Here is a 21,437-nt window from a genome sequence, read left to right as displayed (position 1 = left end):
AAGAAATTAATTTGTTCAAAACTGTTCAACTATTGTCTTTCTCTCTCTTTGAGTCAACTACTCAACACATTTTATACACCGCAGTGCTATCTAGCTGTAGTTTATGCTTTCAGTACTAGATTACATCTCTGATCCTTTGATTGGGTGGACAAAATATCAGTTCATGCTGCAAGAGCTCTGATAGGTTGGAGGACATCCTCCGGAAGTTGTCATAATTACTGTGTAAGTCTATGGAAGGGGGTGGGAATCTTGAGCCTCCTAGGTTTGGTATTGAAGTCAAAGTACCCAGAGGAGGACGGAAGCTAGCTGTCCTCCGGCTACACCGTGGTGCTACCCTGCAGAGTGCTGTTGAGGCTACTGTAGACCTTCTATGCAAAATAGTGTGTTTTAATCAATGATTTGGTGACGTGATTATATTTAGTGTAGTTTTATCAAATTTGTATTTCTATGAAATTCACTGAGGAGGATGGTCCTCCCATTCCTCCTCTGAGGAGCCTCCACTGACAACTATGTACTGCAACGTCAGAATGAAGTTCACAAAATGCAAGGGAGTATGCCGACAAGATCAAGGCACAGAGGAAAACAATAATAGAGACTGAAACTGGGTCCAGATTCTCAAATCTATTTAAATTGCCATATTTCACGCCCATAGACATGGCTGTAGTGGACCCTATGCATAATATTTTACTGGGGACAGCAAAACACGTTTTTTATCATCTGGGAAAATATTGGTGTGCTGGATGGTAGAATACTAAGAAATGTTCACGTTAAAGTTGATGCATTGAAAGCACCTGCAGACATGGGCCAACTACCTGCTAAAATCTCATCAGGGTTTTCTAATTTCAAAATTGGACATGCGTTTACTTGGTCTGGCCAACTGACTTTGAGGATATGAGAAACGTGTTGGAAGGCAGTCATGAGAGATGACATACATGTAGGTCCTGATGGTACCAAGTGCTTACATGCCATTGATCAGGGTGAGAATAAGGATCTGACCAGTGTTGAATGCGCAGTGAGCTCAGACATTGTTTGCCTGCCCCATAAACAGCTGTTTGTCATAGTAAGTGAAGATATAAATGGTCTGTATAGTGTCTTCACATGAATGTATCCAAACAATGATCTCACCATTGTACAGCTGACAGAACAACATGATAAGGTAGACATGCTGGGAGAGGTTATAAACACTGATCAAAGTAGATGGGCCTACCACGCATTCAACCAGTCGTGGTCAAAAGTGGTCAAAAGTTTTGACAATGACAAGTATTGGTCTTCACAAAGTTCGCTGCTTCAGTGTTATGAGATATTTTTGTCAGATGTTACTATGGTATACTGAAGTATAATTACAAGCATTCCATAAGTGTCAAAGGCTTTTATTGACAATTACATTAAGTTTATGCAAGGAGTCAATATTTGCAGTGTTGACCCTCCTTTTTCAAGACCTCTGCAATCCGCCCTGGAATGCTGTTAATTAACTTCTGGGCCACATCCTGACTGATGGCAGCCCATTCTTGCATAATCAATGCTTGGAGTTTGTCAGAATTTGTGGCTTTTTGTTTGTCCACCCGCCTCTTGAGGATCGACCACAAGTTCTCAATGGGATTAAGGTCTGGGGAGTTTCCTGGCCATGGACCCAAAATGTCGATGTTTTGTTCCCCGTGCCACTTAGTCATCACTTTTACCTTATGGCAAGGTGCTCCATCATCCTGGAAAAGGCATTGGTCGTCACCAAACTGTTCTTGGATAGTTGGGAGAAGTTGCTCTCGGTAGATGTGTTGGTACCATTCTTTATTCATGGCTGTGTTCTTACGCAAAATTGTGAGTAAGCCCACTCCCTTGGCTGAGAAGCAACCCCACACATGAATGGTCTCAGGATGCTTTACTGTTGGCATGACACAGGACTGATGGTAGCACTCACCTTGTCTTCTCCGGACAAGGTGTTTTCCGGATACCCCAAACAATCGGAAAGGGGATTCATCAGAGAAAATGACTTTACCCCAGTCCTAAGCAGTCCAATCCCTGTACCTTTTGCAGAATATCAGTCTGTCCCTGATGTTTTTCCTGGAGAGAAGTGGCTTCTTTGCTGCCCTTCTTGACACCTGGCCATCCTCCAAAAGTATTCGCCTCACTGTGCGTGCAGATGCACTCACACCTGCCTGCTGCCATTCCTGAGCAAGCTCTGTACTGGTGGTGCCCCGATCCCGCAGCTGAATCAACTTTAGGAGACGGTCCTGGTGCTTGCTGGACTTTCTTGGGCGCCCTGACGCCTTCTTCACAACAATTGAACCTCTCTCCTTGAAGTTCTTGATGATCCGATAAATGGTTTATTTAGGTGCAATCTTACTAGCAGCAATATCCTTGCCTGTGAAGCCCTTTTTGTGCAAAGCAATGATGACGGCACGTGTTTCCTTGCAGGTAACCATGGTTAACAGAGGAAGAACAATGAGTTCAAGCGCCACCCTCCTTTTAAAGCTTCCAGTCTGTTATTCTAACTCAATCAGCATGACAGACTGATCTCCAGCCTTGTCCTCGTCAACACTCTCACCTGTGTTAACGAGATAATCACTGACATGATGGCAGCTGGTCCTTTTGTGGCAGGGCTGAAATGCAGTGGAAATGTTTTTTTGGGATTAAGTTCATTTTCATGGCAAAGAGGGACTTTGCAATTCATCTGATCACTCTTCATGACATTCTGGAGTGTGTGCAAATTGCCATCATCAAAACTGAGGCAGCAGACTTTGTGAAAATTAGTATTTGTGTCATTCTCAAAACTTTTGACAAAGACTGTAGAGCTAATATTTTACATGTATATTTTAGTCATTTAGCAGACACTCTTATCCAGAGCGACTTACAGTTAGTGAGTGCATACATTTTCATACTGACACCAGACATAGTAACACAGCTGTTCTCTTGTGATGTGCTTGTTGATCCAGCACATGAAAACACACACACATTTCTCATGTCATGGCTCATTTAAATTGGTTCCAGAAACATCTGAATCAATATAATTTCAAGCCTCCTGTTGAGGTTTGGGGCAAGGCACAGTTTATTCCAGTTCAGAGAAATATGAAGCAGTGTTCATATTGTTGGTATAAAGTGCAGTTTGCCAGGATTACAGAGACATTAACTGTGGAAGTACCAGTTTCAAGCAGGGCTGCTTTTTAGGGATTTTGTATTTGTATTTGTTTTTATTAGGGATCCCCATTAGCTGCTGCCAAGGCAGCAGGTACTCTTCATGGGGTCCAAACACATTAAGGAACTTACATCAAAAAAAAAAAAAAGAAGAGCACATCATATAAGATTATTACACCACAGAGAGTGTAATGGCTTGCCTTTGTGAGAGGTATTGACATGTTGAAATCACAGAGCTGTCTGTTTAAGTGACTAGCTCACATACATACCCCACAAGACATGCCACCAGAGGTCTCTTCACAGTCCCCAAGTCCAGAACAGACTACGGGAAACACACAGTACTCCATAGAGCCATGACTACACGGAACTCTATTCCACATCATGTAACTCAGTCAAGCAGTAAAATCCAATTAAAAAAAACAGATGAAACTACACCTTATGGAACAGCACGTACTGTGAAGAGAGACACACACACACACATTCTAACACACACAATCCACACACACATCCATTTTAATATTGTTATTTTGCTGTATTATTGATTTTGTATTGTAGATATGTTACGGTAGAGTAGTGTGTAATAATGTGTTCTGTTATGTATTGTTGTATTGTATGTAATTGTCTTTGGACCCCAGGAAGAGTAGCCGCTGCCTTGGCAGCAGGTAATGGGGATCCAGAATAAATACAAATACATATAAAAATACACCACAACATATCTACAATGCAAAATGTATAATACCACCATACAACAATATTACAATGTATGTGTGTGTGGAGTGCGTGTGCTAGCGTGTGTGTGTGTATGCATATGTGTATGCCTCTGCGTGTGTCTCCTCACAGTCCGCGTTGTTTTATTTTATTTTTTAAATCTTATTTTACTTCTTGCATGAGTTACTTGATGTGGAATAGAGTTCCATGTAGATATCGCTCTGTGTGGTACAGTGCGTTTCCCTGAGTCTCTTCAGGACTTGGGGACTGTGAAGAGACCTCTGGTGGCATGTCTTGTGGGGTATGCATGGGTGTCTGAACTGTGTGCTAGTCGTTTGAACAGACAGCTCGATGCTTTCAACATATCAATACCTCTCTCAAAGACAAGTAGTGATTCAATCAATCTCTCCTCTACTTTGAGCCTGGCCATACTGCTCTGTTCTGGGCTAACTGTAATTTGCCTATGTCCCTCTTTGTGGCACTTGACCATATGACTGAGCAGTAGTCGAGGTGCAACACAAATAGGGCCTGTAGGACATGTTTAGGCTACTTGGAGGTGAAACTATGCCAAATAAAGGGCGATAGCATTGGGAATTTGCGAGCAATGCTACTGTTTATTTCTTAAATTGTAGCGATACATTTTTTTTGATTATTCATCATTGTTTGTATTTCATACTTTTTATATGTTTTAAAACTTTGCATTGTACTGTGATACTGCTTGAGGTGTTAAAATCCCATTTGTAAACCAGCTTTTTTAGCTTGGCCTTTAATCAATGATGCCTTTGTGTTTTATGTTATTTGATAACATTTGATATATTTTATTGCTGTGCTTGTTTTTTTTCATTTTATAGTCTTAAGTGTGTTGCTATTTTAAATGCACTTCAAGTAAAGTTTGATATTGGATCTTTCATTGATGATTGTATGAATATAGACTCCATTAACTTTATAGTCTTATCATTCTTAAGACATTTTTTAAATGTCTGAATTTGGTTGTAGGACTACTAAATAAAAGTTTGGAGTAGATTGCCTGCTGAGGTGAACTGAACTGGGGCATGATATGACAATAGACGAGGTGTTAGAGGCTATTAGCATGTGAAAATAACTATTATCTTCTAGAGCCAACTAATCAAGACTGGTCAAGCTCTGACTTCTCAATACTATTCTGACTTCTCAATACTGAGCTTCTACTTATTATCATTAAAGATAATCTGATTTACATGTTCACACTCGGAAACAGGCTGTTTTACACAGTGTGAGCGAGAGATCAAACAATTGCAGGATAGACTAATCGAATAGGAAGTTTAAACAACTGTTTTACTTGACTAAAGTGTTTGCAAAATAAATTGTGCCATCGGAAAATCCCTCTTTGCAAACAGTCAATAATATAGGCCTACATATAGGCTTCTGTCAATAAAAGTTGCAGTAAATGTTACTTTGACAAGTTAAACTTATAAACTAATATTTATAATATTGTCGAAGTGTTTATTAATGTCCTTGAATTGCGCAATGGGCAATCGGGCATAAGCTCCCGCAGCAGCACTTTCAATAAGCAGAAACAAACAATAAATTAATGATGAGTCAGCGTCGGAGTTGTCTCACAAACAACTTTATTTTGAATAGCTTACAAATTCTGCATTTATATAAAACAATGTATTATTTAGCATATAACATTATTTATAACACTTCAATGAACCCTGGCTAAGGCTAAAAACGAATAGATCTATTGTCCTTAGGCTATGCCTTTTGCCTATCGAACTGTAAAAATCCTAAATATAAAATAAGATAAACCAAATTATTATTTATATCATTCTTTATAACACTTAAAAATGAATGAACATTGGCTTAGGCTAAAAATGAATAGGCCTATTAGGATATTACTTTTGCCTATCGAACTGTACAAATCCTAAATTTAGGCCTACAACTTACAAAATATATAAAATAGCCTAAACAAAATAAGTATGGAAATAATATTTCAAATAAAATGCATCTGGATTTAAATACATGTTACATTTCAAATTAAATTTAAAAGTCCAATGAGGAACTATTAGGTTTAGTATTTTATTTTATTTTTTACCATGTCTTAGGCTTACCTAAAGACTTCTGGCAAGGAACACCAGCGTGTTAATCTTTTCTGCCCCAGAGTAGCGAACTCAGCAGGATGATGGACTTGTAAATGTTGACAGAGGTTCATAGTCCATCCATCCTTTTCACTGACAATATCGTTGCATATTCTGAAAGTGACACCTTTATCATTTGGCCTGAAACCAAAGAACTGCCAAACAGGCGAAGACATGCTTTTCTTTACCACCAGTCAGGTATAGTTTTTTTTTTTCTTCAGATTTAGCGTAAAGCAGGCTATACTATCAACCTGATATCACAGCTTCACTTTGTAATTTTCCGTAATTGGATGAATGTCGATTTTTTTTACGCATTACTTCCACGTGGTTACATATTTAATTCTGAGTGGTTAAGGTTAGGGCTATGGTCTGGAGAAGTCTTAAAACAAAATAATTAAAAACAATGCACTGTTTTGATTAAGTATCATCAAGTACTCTCCCTGCTTGCTATAGAATTGGCTAGGCCTAACACTGTTTTGTTTTGAACAATAATTTAATTAGACATATCTCCTTTGCATAGAGTTGATCAGGCTGATGATTGTGGCCTGTGGAATGTTGTCCCACTCCTCTTCAATGGCTGTGCGAAGTTGCTGGATATTGACGGGAACTGGAACACATCAATCCAGAGCATCCCAAACATGCTCAATGAGTGACATGTTTGGTGAGTATGCAGGCCATGGAAGGACTGGGACATTTTCAGCTTCCAGGAATTGTGTACAGATCCTTGCGACATGGGTGCATTATCATGCTGAAACATGAGGTGATGGCGGCAGATGAATGGCACGACAATGGGCCTCAAGATCTCGTCACGGTAACTCTGTGCATTCAAATTGCCATCGATAAAATGCAATTATGCCTGCCCATACCATAACCCCACAACAACCATGGGGTACTCTGTTCACAACATAGACATCAGCAAACCGCCAGCCCACACGACACCATACACGTGTTCTGCAGTTGTGAGGCCGTACTGCCAAATTCTCTAAAACAACGTTGGAGGCAGCTTATGGTAGAGAAGTTAACATTCAATTATCTGGCAACAACTCTGGTGGACATTCCTGCAGTCAGCATGCCAATTGCACACTCCTTCAAAACTTGAGACATCTGTGGCATTCAATTATCTGGCAACAGCTCTGGTGGACATTCCTGTAGTCAGCATGCCAATTGAACACTCCCTCAAAACTTGAGACATCTGTGGCATTGTGACTGGTCCCTGAACATTTTACAGTGGCATTTTAATGTCCCCAGCACAAGATGCACCTGTGTAATGATCATGCTGTTTAATCAGCTTCTTGATATACCACACCTGTCAGGTGGATGGATTATCTTGTCAAAGGAGAAATGCTCACTAACATTGATGTAAACAATTTTGTTTTTGTTTTTTGTTGAGAAAAAAGCTTTGGATGTGTATGGAACATTTCTGGGATCTTTTATTTAAGCTCATGGAACATGGGACCAACACTTTACATGTTGTTCAGTGTAGAAACACTCGATTTGGTGTTCCATTGCACTACACTTTGAAACGTTTTGTAACGATGTGCCCTAATGAACACGTCCCTGACAACTGCAGAACACGTGCATGGTGTTGTGTGGGCTGGCGGTTTGCTGACGTCTACGTTGTGAACAGAGTGCCCCATGGTGGCGGTGGGGTTATGGTATGGGCAGGCATAATTGCATTTTATCGATGGCAATTGTCTCATATGCCTCATAGATGGAGGTTTTGCTGGTGTACTTGCAAAATTAGTTTGAGTTTGTTAGTGGACATATCATCCTAATGTTCCAAACATTTGCTGACTCGAACGCACCTCTGGGTTGGGACTGCATCCAGGTAAATAGGTGACATATTTTTGCTTGCTTAATACTGAGTGTGTTAGTGCTAATTGTTCAAATCTTTATGTTGAATAATGCATACAGATGCTATGCCTTTTCTATGTCATTAGAGAAGGCATTCATTGAAAAAGAGAACCATATTCGTGAACAGTATTGTTTTGGTGAAAGTCAGCAGTGTTTCAGGCCGTGCCTCATACATTGTGTGTCTCTTTCGTGCATCCCAAATGGCCCTATGCACCCTAGTCAAAAGTAGTGCACAACATTGGGAACAGGTTGTCATTTGGGACGCAGGCATTTTCTGTCTTCTTTTCCCCTGCTAGCTGAATCCTGAACTTTAGCAGGCAGACAGGATGTCGACTCGCCGACTGTGAAAGCGGCGAACATGCCGTTCCCTGATTGCTGTTATTTCTCTCTCATCCCCCAGATGTGGGGAGAGCAGTCCACGCGCCGGCCCACATCACAGAGAAGGTTGTGCAGCTCTTCAGGAGTAAAAGTGAATTTACCTTCCTGGCCTCCATCCAGCAGAAGTCCTCCTCGTCAGGTGTCATCTTCTCCATCCATGAATCTGAACACAGGTAATGCATTTTTAATCCTCTTATTACTGCCTTTTCAACATCTACTTTCTCTATCTGCCACCACTATCGTCAACTAACTTTCCCACCTGTGACTCTGAAGGGCCCTTGTTGGAATTGAACCCACAGATGACTTCTTGTCGCATTCATTCCTTGAGCATTTGCAAGACAAATTTGATCAGCACGTTGAAAATATCAATGTCAGATTACTCTGTTTATGTGAGTGATGGAGGGAAAGGAGTGGGAGATGTGTAACTTGCTGAGTGTATGATTTTCTGCTTGCATGATTTGGACAGAAAAAATTAGTTGCCCTACGTGTTTTTATCTCTCACACTGGCAAATTACAAAGGAAAATCATACTTGAAGGAGGAACAGACAATGTAGTGATTGATAATCCAGCATCTGTACACAGTGCACAATGACATGTTGCGTTAACCTTAATTCCCCCTCCAGCTATTTCAAATAACTTCAGTCACAAATTTACATTATCTCTGTATTTGTGTGTGTGTGTGTATCTGTGTGTGTGTGTGTCTGTGTGTGTGTGTCTGTCTGTGAGTTGTGCCCTTATCACAGTCAACACATATATACAGTAAGCTCCAAATGTATTGGGACAGTGACACATTTGTTGTTATTTTGGCTCTGTTCTCCAGAACTGTGGATTTGAAATGATACAATGACTGAGAAAGTTACAGAGGCATAAATATCATACCCCAAAAAAATGCTAACCTCACCTCATATTGTAATGGTGAGAGGTTAGCATGTCTTCGGGGTATGATATTTGTGCATGTGTAACTTACTCACTCATCATTATTCACGATTCATTCAGGATTATCCATAATCATGATAGCATCCACATTAATGTAGAAGTGTTTAGAAACATATTATATTCTTATGTACAATAAAAGTGGTTCCAAAATGACACAATACATTATTTACCATTCATTTCTATTGGGCACAAAATAATCTGAAACACAACCAAAACAAACAGGAAAAGCTTAATGTAGTCATTGTGTGCTATGAATATGGGACCAAATAATGTTCGGGCAGGCTTGGAACCCAGAGGTCAGGCTGACCGAGACCCCCAAACGTTCCATGAACGCCTTCCAGACCTTGGGCGTGAACTGGGGAACACGGTCGGACACTATATCCTCTGGTACCCTGTAGTGCTGGAAGACGTGAGTAAACAGGGCCTCCGCAGTTTGCAGGGCCGTGGGGAGACCGGGCAGAGGAAGGAGGTGGCAGGACTTGGAAAAGCGGTCCACAACAACCAGGATGGTGTTGATACCTTGGGAGAAGGGAAGATCAGTCAAAAAATCAACACTTAGATGAGACCATGGTCGTTGTGGAACTGGTAAAGGTTGTAACTTACCCACTGGGAGGTGCCTAGGTGCCTTACTCTGGGCGCACACCGAGCAGGAGGATGCGTACACCCTCACTTCCTTAGCCAAGGTAGGCCACCAGTACTTTCCGATCAGGCAGCGCACTATACGACCGATACCTGGGTGACCAGAGGAGGGTGACGTGTGTGCCCAGTAGATCAGACGATCACGGATAAGAGCAGGCACGTACCACAGCCCAGCTGGACACTGAGGTGGAGATGGATCTGTGCGTAATGCCTGCTTTATATCCGTGTCCATCGCCATACTACCGGCACCACAATGCAGGAGGCCGGGAGTATGGGGGTGTTGTCTCTGGGCCTCTCCTCTGTGTCATACAGTCGGAACAGTGCATCTGCCTTCACGTTCTTCGTACCCGGAATGTATGACAGTGTAAAATCAAACCGGGTGAAGAATAGGGCCCACTTGGCCTGGCGAGGATTCAGTCTCCTCACTGCCCGGATGTACTCCAGGTTACGGTGGTCCGTCCAGATGAGGAAAGGGTGTTTCGCCCCTTCGAGCCAATGCCTCCACACGGTCAAAGCTCGGACAACAGCCAACAGCTCCCGATCACCAACGTGGTAGTTCTGCTCCGCCGGGCTGATCTTCTTTGAGAAGAAGGCACAGGGGCGGAGCTTGGGTGGCGTGCCTGAGCGTTGAGACAGGACAGCGCCTATCCCTACCTCGGACGCATCCACCTCCACTATGAATGGTAGTGATGGATCAGGGTGGGCCGGTACCGGGGCTGAGGTGAACAGACCCCGCAGTTTGCTGAAGGTCAGCCTCAGCAGACCAGCGGAGCCGGGACGGCCCACCCTTCAACAGGGATGTAATGGGAGCTGCGACCTTGCCAAAGCCCCGGATAAACCTCCGATAGTAGTTTGCGAAGCCAAGGAAGCGCTGCACCTCCTTAACCGTGGTTGGAGTCGGCCAATTACGCACGGCTGAAATGCGATCTCCCTCCATCTCCACACCTGAGGTGGTAATGCGGTATCCGAGGAAGGAGACGGACTGCTGGAAAAACATACACTTCTTTGCCTTGGCATTAAGGTCATTTTCCAACAGTCGGAACCAGGGACACATGCTCGGCACACGTAGCAGAATACACCAGGATGTCATCGATGTAGACCACCACACCGTGACCAAGCATGTCCCGAAACACCTCGTTCACAAAGGACTGGAAGACGGATGGAGCATTCATCAAACCGTAGGGCATCACCAGGTATTCATAATGCCCCGTGGTTGTGCTGAATGCTGTCTTCCACTCAACCCCCTCCTGAACACGCACCAGGTAGTATGTACTCCTGAGATCTAATTTGGTGAAGAAGCGCACCCCATGCATTGACTCAATTACTGAAGGAATGAGGGGGAGAGGATAACTAAATCTTATAGTCTCCTTGTTCAGTGATCGATAATCAATGCACGGGCGCAGACGCCGTCTTTCTTCTTCACAAAGAAGAAACTCGAGGAGGCGGGTGAAGTGGAGGGACGTATATACCCCTGGCCCAGTGACTCGGTGACGTATGTTTCCATAGCCTCCTTTTCAGCCAGCGACAGGGGGTACAGGTGACTCCTGGGAGGTACAGCGTCTACCCGAAGGTTTATCGCGCAATCCCCCGCCCGATGAGGTGGTAATTTTGTCGCCTGTGTCTTAGAAAACGCGTGCGCTAGATCATGGTATTCGGGGGGAATGCGCACAGTGGAGGTACCGTCTGGACTTTCCACCGTGGTTGCACCAACGGAAACACCTAGACACCTACCCTGACACTCTCGCGACCACCCTGTGAGAACCCTCTGCGGCCATGAGAAGGTGGGGTTGTGGAGTGCTAGCCAAGGGATACCTAATACCACAGGGAAAGCAGGAGACTCAATAATCGAAAAAGTATCCTGCTCACAATGAGTCTCCTGGGTGATCATGGTCGTTGGTACAGTGACTAGTAAGCCGGTGACGACGAACGCTGAAGCCTGCCCGAACAAGGAGGGGAGGCAGCCTCGGTGGAAGTCGTGACATGAAAGGTGAATTTGTCTCCCAGTGTTTGGTGGAAAGATTTTCCTCTAGGACAGCCTTTCTTAAAGTATGGGTCGCGACAGACCTGTTAATGATGAGTCGCAACGTGTCAGAGTAAATGTATAATTATTTAATTAATTACTGGAATTGATTTGGCCAAGTGCATCTGCCTTCTCTGTTCAGTGCGCTCTCTGCTTAGCAGCAGTCTCTGCTCAGTTTGCCAGCTGTGTCCTTCGCGGTTTACCTGATATTTTTTCTGCTGTTTTCTTGATCACTCGGCGACACACACTGTGCAGCGTTGTCGTTCAGCAGCAGATGATGCGCTGTCAGCCACTGACTTGTCATTCCCACTCGCCATTACTCACCGCTGTCATCAAATGGACTCATGCTAGCCACAAGTTCTGACTGAGCTCAATTGTCTTGAAACGCAATGAATTTCTCTCTCGTTCATACACATTTTGAGAAATAACGAGGAGCGCCCACAGTGTGTTTTGTGCGGGGAAGTGCTTAGTAATGAGTCTCTCAAAACGAACAAATTAATTAAACGACATGTCCTGACCAAACATCCACAGCATAACAGTTCTTGGTTGCTCATCTACAGCAGGAAGCGGTCTCCTGCCTGACTGAGAAAGCAGTAGATGTTCAGATCAAGTTTGGAGTCAGGGTTCTCAACTCTGACATACTTTAAAAAAACAAGTACAGAAACAGTCTCAATGCTGAGCATGACCTCAGTGTTCCAATGTCAAAAACTGAGCCCAGAATAGACATGCTTGTTGAAAACTTCAACCAAACACACACCTCTCATTAGGATTGTGTGTGTGTGTCACGCCCTGACTTATGGGACTCTAGTCAGGGTGTGGAGTTCTATGTTGTATTTTCTATGTTCTCAATCTAGGTGTTGTATTTCTATGTTTGGCCGGGTGCGATTCCCAATCAGAGACAGCTGTCGCTCGTTGTCTCTGATTGGGGATCATACTTAGGCAGCCTGTTTGCATTCATTAGTTGTGGGATCTTGTTCCGTGTAGAGGCTTGTATTGTGTTTAGCCTGAGGACTTCACGTTACGTTGTTTTGTTCGTGTGTTTATCGTTACAATAAACATGTATGCATTTCACGCTTCGCCTTGGTCTGACCTGTCCTTAAACGAACGTGACAGTGTGTGTGTTAGTTTTCTGGTCTACATCTGTGTGATGTGATCGATCAGTTTATTACAGTTCAGATTAAAAAATATGTATTGTATTTTAACAACAACAGTTCCAACCTAGATTTTCTTTCAACAATAATTTCTACAGTAAGATGTACAGTAGGCCTGATCATTTTTCATCTGTACTGTTACTTAGGGTTGCACTATCAAAAAGCCTGTTTTGACCCAGCCAGTTGGGTTGCGTGAATAACCCAACAAGTTTGGTTGTTGGGATTACCCAAACATGGGTTAATTTAATCATGTTGGGCATTTGTTACTCTCATGCTGGTTTGACCTACCAGCTGGGTCTTTTTTAATGTAATCCTTAGGTTATTTTCAGGAGGTGTGGCCTATTAGAGGCGTGGCTTTCAACTAGATCTTATTGGCCACCTGTGAGAGTATTTTGGTATTTGGTATTTTATTAGGATCCCCATTAGCTGTTGCAAAAGCAGCAGCTACTCTTCCTGGGGTCCACACAAAACATGAAACATGACATAATACAGAACATTAATAGACAAGAACAGCTCAAGGACAGAACTACATAAAAACAATTAAAGGCACACGTAGCCTACATATCAGTACATACACACAAACTATCTAGGTCAAATAGGGGAGAGGCGTTGTGCCGTGAGGTGTTGCTTTATCTGTTTTTTGACACCAGGTTTGCTGTTTATTTGAGCAATATGAGATGGAACGGAGTTCCATGCAATAATGGCTATATATAATACTGTACGCTTTCTTGAATTTGTTCTGGATTTGGGGACTGTGAAAAGACCCCTGGTGTCATGTCTGGTGGGGTAAGTATGTGTGACAGAGCTGTGTGTAAGTTGACTATGCAAACAATTTGGGATTTTCAACACATAAATGTTTCTTGTAAAAAGAAGAAGTGATGCAGTCAGTCTCTCCACAACTCTTTGCCAAGAGAGACTGGCATGTATAGTATTTATATCAGCCCTCTGATTACAATGAAGAGCAAGACGTGCCGCTCTGTTTTGGGCCAGCTGCAGCTTAACTAGGTCCTTCCTTGCAGCACTGTACCACATGACTAGACACTAATCAAGATTAGACAAAACTGCAGAACTTGCTTTTTGGAGTGTGGTGACAAAACAGCAGAGCATCTCTTTATTACAGACAGACCTCTCCCCATCTTTACAACCATTAAATCGATATGTTTTGACCATGATAGTTTACAATTTAAGGTAACGCCAAGTAATTTACATTGACATTTTAGTCATTTAGCAGACACTCTTATCCAGAGCAATTTATAGTTAGTGAGTGCATACATTTTTCATAATGCAATTTAGTCTCCTCAACTTGTTCAACAGCCACACCATTCATTACCAGATTCAGCTGAGGTCCAGAACTTAGGGAATGATTTGTACCAAATACAATGCTCTTAGTTTTAGAGATGTTTAGGTCCAGTTTATTAGTGGCCACCCATTCCAAAACAGACTGCAACTCTTTGTTAAGGATTTCGGTGATTTAATTAGCTGTGGTTGCTGATGCATATATGGTTGAATCATCAACATACATGGACACACATGCTTTGTTTAATGCCAGTGGCTGGTCATTGGTAAAAATAGTAAAGAGTAGAGGGCCTAGATAGCTGCAATGTGGTACACAACACTTTACATGTTTGACATTAGAGAAGCTTCCATAAAAGAAAACTCTTTGAGTTCGATTAGATAGATAGCTCTGAATCCACGATATGGAGTCCTTCATTCTGCCGTCCGACTCATTCCAAACTATCTCAATTTGGTTGAAGTCGGGGGATTGTGGAGGCCAGGTCATCTGATGCAGCACTCCATCACTCTCCTTCTTGGTCAAATAGCCCTTACACAGCCTGTAGGTGTGTTGGGTCATTGTACTGTTGAAAAACAAACGATAGTCCCACTAAGCCCAAATGCTGTGGTAGCCATGCTGGTTAACTGTACCTTGAAATCTAAATAATTCACAGACAGTGTCACCAGCAAAGCACCCCCACACCATAACACCTCCTCCTCCATGCTTTACAGTGGGAACTACACATGCAGAGATCATACGTTCACCCACACCGCGTCTCACAAAGACACAGTGGTTGGAACCAAAAATCTCCACTGGTCTAATGTCCATTGCTCGTGTTTCTTGGCCCAAGCAGTGGTTTCTTTGCAGCAATTCGACCAGGAAGGCCTAATTCACACAGTCCCCTCTGAACAGTTGATGTTGAGATGTGTCTGTGACTTGAACTCTGTGAACTCTGTGAAGCATTTATTTGGGCAGCAATTTCTGAGGCTGTTAACTCTAATGAACTTATCCTCTGCCGCAGAGGTAACTCTGGGTCTTCCATTCCTGTGGTGGTCCTCATGAGAGCTAGTTTCATCATAGCGCTTGATGGCTTTTGCACTGCACTTGAAGAAACTTTCAAAGTTCTTGAAATGTTCCGTATTGACTGACCTTCATGTCTTAAAGTAATGATGGACTGTCGTTTCTCTTTGCTTATTTGAGCTGTTCTTGCCATAATATGGACTTGGTCTTTTATCAAATAGGGCTATCTTCTGTATACCCCCCATATCTTGTCACAACACAACTGATTGGCTCAAACGCATTAAGAAGGAAAGAAATCCTACAAATTAACTTTTAAGAAGGCACACCTGTTAATTGAAATGCATTCCAGGTGACTACCTCATGAAGCTGGTTGAGAGAATGCCAAGAGTTTCCAAAGCTGTCATCAAGGCAAAGTGTGGCTATTTCAAGAATCTCAAATATAAAATATATCTTGATTTGTTTAACACTTTTTTGGTTACTACATGATTCCATATGTGTTATTTCATAGTTTTGATGTCTTCACTATTATTATACAATGTAAAAAATAGGTAAAATAAAGAAAACCCCTTGAATAAGTAGGTGTGTCCAAAGTTTTGACTGGTAGTGTTTAGCCTACAGTAACATAAACTAATGAAAATGATAGTGTTATTTGAAATAAAATAAAAATAGTATTCTAATATATTCTACCCAAGGCCTTCATAAACACAATCAAATTATAATTTTTGCGATGCTAGTGGTACTTAGATATGGGGATGCACAACTGAAATCAACGAATAGCAGGAAACAACCCAATCGTGTATGTCCCATTCTTAGTATGCAAAAATAGAACGTTTTATAGTATGTGGTTTTTTGAAAATCTACTATGATTTACATCCCAGGATGTTATACTCATTTTGGCTTTTCATCTAGTAGAATTCGCTGCACACTTTTCAGGAATTTCACAGCCACAATGCATTGGAAGAGTGGGGCTGCAAATTTTGATAGCGAGATCTCATGAAGTAAACAACAAAACAAATTGAAAGATGGTGATTAGCGAAGCTTCTGTAGTGGTGTTGAAATTTAAGCAGTTTTTGTTCTCCTTAAAATGATCAAGACTATTTCATTGTAACATTACTTCTTTGCAGCAGCCTGCTGCCTGCCGTGCCTTTAGCTAGCTACGTGCTTTAGTAGGACTAGACGTTATAACTGTTTGAACATTAGCGTTAGTTACAGGGATACTTGCTTGCTGTTGAGCGACCACTTCATATTTAAGATTGGCCTAGTTAGCTAGCTACTTGTTGTAAATACCAGGGCTTGTGTTCAAACTGTTACAGGGTCTGATGACAATACCAGGCATTTAATTCAGTGGCGAACACGGCAGGAGAAATGCTGCAAAAAAGGTTTTGATTAAGTTTTTAAAAGCTCAATTTTAGTCTCATCTGACCAGAGTACCTTCTTCCATATGTTTGGGGAGTCTCCCACATGCCTTTTGGCGAACACCAAACGTGTTTGCTTATTTTTTTCTTAAAGCAATGGCTTTTTTCTGGCCACTCTTCCATAAAGCCCAGCTCTTTTTCATTTCACCTCACCAATTTGGACTATTTTGTGTATGTCCATTACATGAAAACCAAATAAAAATCCATTTAAATTGCAGGTTGTAATGCAACAAAATAGGAAAAACGCCAAGGGAGATGAATACTTTTGCAAGGCACTGTAGCTCTCTTGCCACTGCACTATGCACTGCCCCTAGCTAACATTAATAACGCAATAGCCTAAATTAGTAATTTCCACAGTGGTGCTGGTCCCAACACTTCTCTTATCTTCTAGTCCTACTGATTTGTCATTTCGGTTTATTTGTGTTGACCTGATTATAATGTTCATGCTATACAATATTATTTTCTACCTGAACGGTTACAGCCTGAATGGGTCTAGCTAGTTTCATTGCACATGACCTGTTATGGTGAAGGTAATGGTAAACTAAACTTGTCACTGTTTCCCCTTGTCCCTCCAATTTGATAACGTATATTCGCTGTACAGTCTAGCTATCTACAGAAAATTCACACAACTTTACTCTGCTCATGTTTTGGATAAGTACTTCATCCTATGTCTTTTCAGGATCTACAGTTGAAGTCAGAAGTTTACATACAGTTAGGTTGGAGTCATTAAAACTAGTTTTTCAACCACTCCACAAATTTCTTATTAACAAACTATAGTTTCTCTACTTTGTGCATGACACAAGTAATTCTTCCAGCAATTGTTTACAAACATATTATTTCACTTAAAATTCACTGTATCACAATTCCAGTGGGTCAGAAGTTTACATACACTAAGTCGACTGTGCCTTTAAAAAGCTTGGAAAATTCCAGAGAATTATATCATGGATTAGAAGCTTCTGATAGGCTAATTGACATAATTTTAGTCAATTGGAGGTGTACCTGTGGATGTATCTCAAGGCCTACATTCAAACTCAGTGCCTCTTTGCTTGACATCATGGGAAAATCAAAAGAAATCAGCCAAGACCTCAGAAAAAAAATAGTAGACCTCCACAAGTCTGGTTCATGCTTGGGAGCAATTTCCAAACGCCTGAAGGTACCACGTTCATCTGTACAAACAATAGTACGCAAGTATAAACACCATGGGACCACGCAGCCGTCGTACCGCTCAGGAAGGAGACGCGTTCTGTCTCCTAGAGATGAACGTACTTTGGTGCGAAAAGTGCAAATCAAAACCAGAGCAACAGCAAAGGACCTTGTGAAGATTCTGGAGGAAACAGGTACAAAAGTATCTATATCCACAGTAAAACGAGTCATTTTATCGACATAACCTGAAAGGCCGCTCAGCAAGGAAGAAGCCACTGCTCCAAAACCGCCATAAAAAAGCTGGACTACTGTTTGCAACTGCACATGGGGACAAAGATCATAATTTTTGGAGAAATGTCCTCTGGTCTGATGAAACAAAAATAGAACTGTTTGGCCATAATGACCATCGTTATGTTTGGAGGAGAAAGGGGGTGCCTTGCAAGCCGAAGAACACCATCCCAACTGTGAAGCACAGGGGTGGCAGCATCATGCTGTGGGGGTGCTTTGCTGCAGGAGAGACTGGTGCACTTCACAAAATAGATGGCATCATGAGGAAGGAAAATGATGTGGATATATTGAAGCAACATCTCAAGACATAAGTCAGGAAGTTAAAGCTTGGTCGCAAATGGGTCTTCCAAATGGACAATGACCCCAATTATACTTCCAAAGTTGTGGCAAAATGGCTTAAGGACAACACAGTCAAGGTATTGGAGTTGCCATCACAAAGCCCTGACCTCACTCCTATAGAACATTTGTGGGCAGAACTGAAAAAGCGTGTGCGAGCAAGGAGGCCTACAAACCTGACTCAGTTACACCAGCTCTGTCTGAAGGAATGGGCCAAAATTCACCCAACTTGTTGTGGGAAGCTTGTGGAAGGCTACCCGAAATGTTTGACCCAAGTTAAACAATTTAAAGGCAATGCTACCAAATACTAATTGAGTGTATGTAAACTTCTGACCCACTGGGAATGTGATGAAAGAAATAAAAGCTGAAATAAATTACTCTATACTAATATTCTGACATTTCCCATTCTCAAAATAAAGTGGTGATCCTAACTGACCTAAGACAGGGCATTTATACTAGGATTAAATGTCAGGAATTGAGAAAAACTGAGTTTAAATGTATTTGGCTAAGGTGTATGTAAACTTCCGACTTCAACTGTACATGAAGGGGTGTGAGCTGGAGGGGCAGCTGTCACCTGCATGGGTGAAAAAGAAGTGGGAGAAACATAAGCAAAAATACACTGTACCCTACTGTATGTTTTCTTGACATGTATTATATTGATATCTGGCTTGATGACGAACTGTAATTTATTAAAAAACATGTCACTGAGCTGGTGAATAAATTAAAGTTCAGGGTTGGTTTCTTTTACAGAAACAAACCATGTCTGACTTTTGTTAATAGGAATGAAATTGTGCAGGCCACTTTTATGTCTAATTTAGATTATGGGAAATTATCTATATGCATGCAGCAGCATTTAAACTTAAACCACTAGATACTGTTTTCCATTGTGCCGTTAGGTTTATTACTGGTGGTGGTTATAGAACTCAGAAATGTTGTGGAACAAAAAGTAGGTTGGGCCTCATTGTGTTTAAGGAGAAAGCAGCATTCTCTTGTGTTTATTTACAAAGCACTCGTGCAGAAATTTCCTATGTATCTATCATCATTAATTCAATTTAGACTTACAAATTACCAAACCCAGTCACAGGCTTGGACAACGCTGAAGGCCCCTTCAGTCTCCACAGAGTTGGGTAAAGCTGCTTTTAGCTTTTTTGCTAGCTTTATGGAACAACTCACATAGATCTCAGAAATCTTGGTCAGTTCAGAGAAATAATCAGAGACCTCTATGTTGATAAATGTGTCTGTTTTTCTTTATGTTTTGTAATTTTGTATATTGTATGTTGTATATACAGTGCCTTGCAAAAGTATTCATCCCCCATGGCGTTTTTCATATTTTGTTGCATTACAACCTGTAATTTAAATGGATTTTTATTTGGATTTCATGTAATGGACATACACAAAATAGTCCAAATTGGTGAAGTGAAATTAAAAAAATAACTTGTTTCAGAAATTCTACAAAATAAATAATGGAAAAGTGGTGGGTGCATATGTATTCACCCCCTTTGCTATGAAGCCCCTAAATAACATCTGCTGCAACCAATTACCCTCAGAAGTCACCTAATTAGTTAAATAAAGTCCACCATTAAATCCATTATTAAAAAATTGAAAGAATATGGCACCACAACAAACCTGCCAAGAGAGGGCCGCCAACCAAAACTCATGGACTAGGTAAGGAGGGCATTAATCAGAGAGGCAACAGAGAGAACAAAGATAACCCTGAAGGAGCTGCAAAGCTCCACAGCGGAGACTGGAGTATCTGTCCATAGGACCACTTTAAGCCGTACACTCCACAGAGCTGGGCTTTACGGAGGGGTGGCCAGAAAAAAAAGTCATTGCTTAAAGAAACAAATTAGCAAACACATTTGGGGGTCGCCAAAAGGCATGTGGGAGACTCCCCAAACATATGGAAGAAGGGACTCCGGTCAGATGAGACAAAAATTGAGCTTTTTGGCCATCAAGGTAAATGCTATGTCTGGCGCAAACCCAACACCTCTCATCACCCCGAGAACACCATCCCCACAGTGAAGCATGGTGGTGGCAGCATCATGCTGTGGGGATGTTTTTCATCAGCAGGGACTGGTAATCTGGTCAGAATTGAAGGAATGATGGATGGCGCTAAATACAGGGAAATTCTTGAGAGAAACCTGTTTCAGTCTTCCAGAGATTTGAGACTGGGACGAAGGTTCACCTTCAAGCAGAACAATGACCCTAAGCATACTGCTAAAGCAACACTCGAGTAGTTTAAGGGGAAACATTTAAATATCTTGGAATGGCCTAGTCAAAGCCCAGACCTCAATCCAATTGAGAATCTGTGGTATGACTTAAAGATTGCTGTACAACAGCGGAACCCATCCAACTTGAAGTAGCTGGAGCAGTTTTGCCTTGAAGAATGGGCAAAAATCCCAGTGGCTAGATGTGCCAAGCTTATAGAGACATACCCCAAGAGACTTGCAGCTGTAATTGCTGCAAAAGGTGGCTTTACAAAGTATTGATTTGGGGGGTGAATAGTTATGCACGCTCAATTTTTCAGTTTATTATTTAACTTATTTCTTGTTTGTTTCACAATAAAAAATCCTCAAAGAGGTAGGCATGTTGTGTAAATCAAATGATACAAACCCCCCCAAAAATAAATTTTAATTCCAGGTTGTAAGGCAACAAAATAGGAAAAATGCCAAGGGGGGTGAATACTTTCGCAAGCCACTGTATGTTTGATGTATTTATGCAGGGCTCATCTGAAAAAGAGACCCTAGTCTCAGTATTACTACTTAGGTTTAATAAAAATATAAATTAATTGTTGTTCTGTACTGATAAAGTTCCCCTTTTTCTCTGAGAGCAACAACACTTTCTCATAAATTTCCTATTCTTCACCGGCATTCATGTAATAATAATTGATCACATTTCTATAGCGCTTTTCATAATCTCAAAGCGCATCAAAGCAAAGAATAAACAAGCAATACATCATGAGTAGCCTAGCTATAGTTGGGTAGGTCAACCAATAGAGGCCAAGTCTTTGAGTGCATGCATCCTCTGAAG

The 21,437-nt window shown here is 41.7% G+C and overlaps 1 protein-coding gene across 1 annotated transcript in view; it reads left to right on the top strand.

Annotated features, from left to right (window-relative positions):
* Positions 1-21,437, top strand: part of LOC311128219 (protein kinase C-binding protein NELL1-like) — a gene marked incomplete at both ends in the record, with an annotated part of 560,800 nt that overhangs the window by 109,180 nt on the left and 430,183 nt on the right. Inside the window, one exon of the mRNA XM_084160253.1 lies at positions 8,209-8,359. Within this exon, the coding sequence (XP_084016379.1) occupies positions 8,209-8,359 (151 nt within the window). The remainder of the gene's footprint in view (positions 1-8,208; positions 8,360-21,437) is intronic.

The sequence above is a fragment of the Coregonus lavaretus genome (genome assembly GCF_964263955.1).
Source record: "Coregonus lavaretus genome assembly, chromosome: 4".
Taxonomy (NCBI): Eukaryota; Metazoa; Chordata; class Actinopteri; order Salmoniformes; family Salmonidae; genus Coregonus; species Coregonus lavaretus.
Note: the sequence above shows the minus strand (reverse complement) of the source record. Positions and strands in the feature narration are given on the sequence as shown.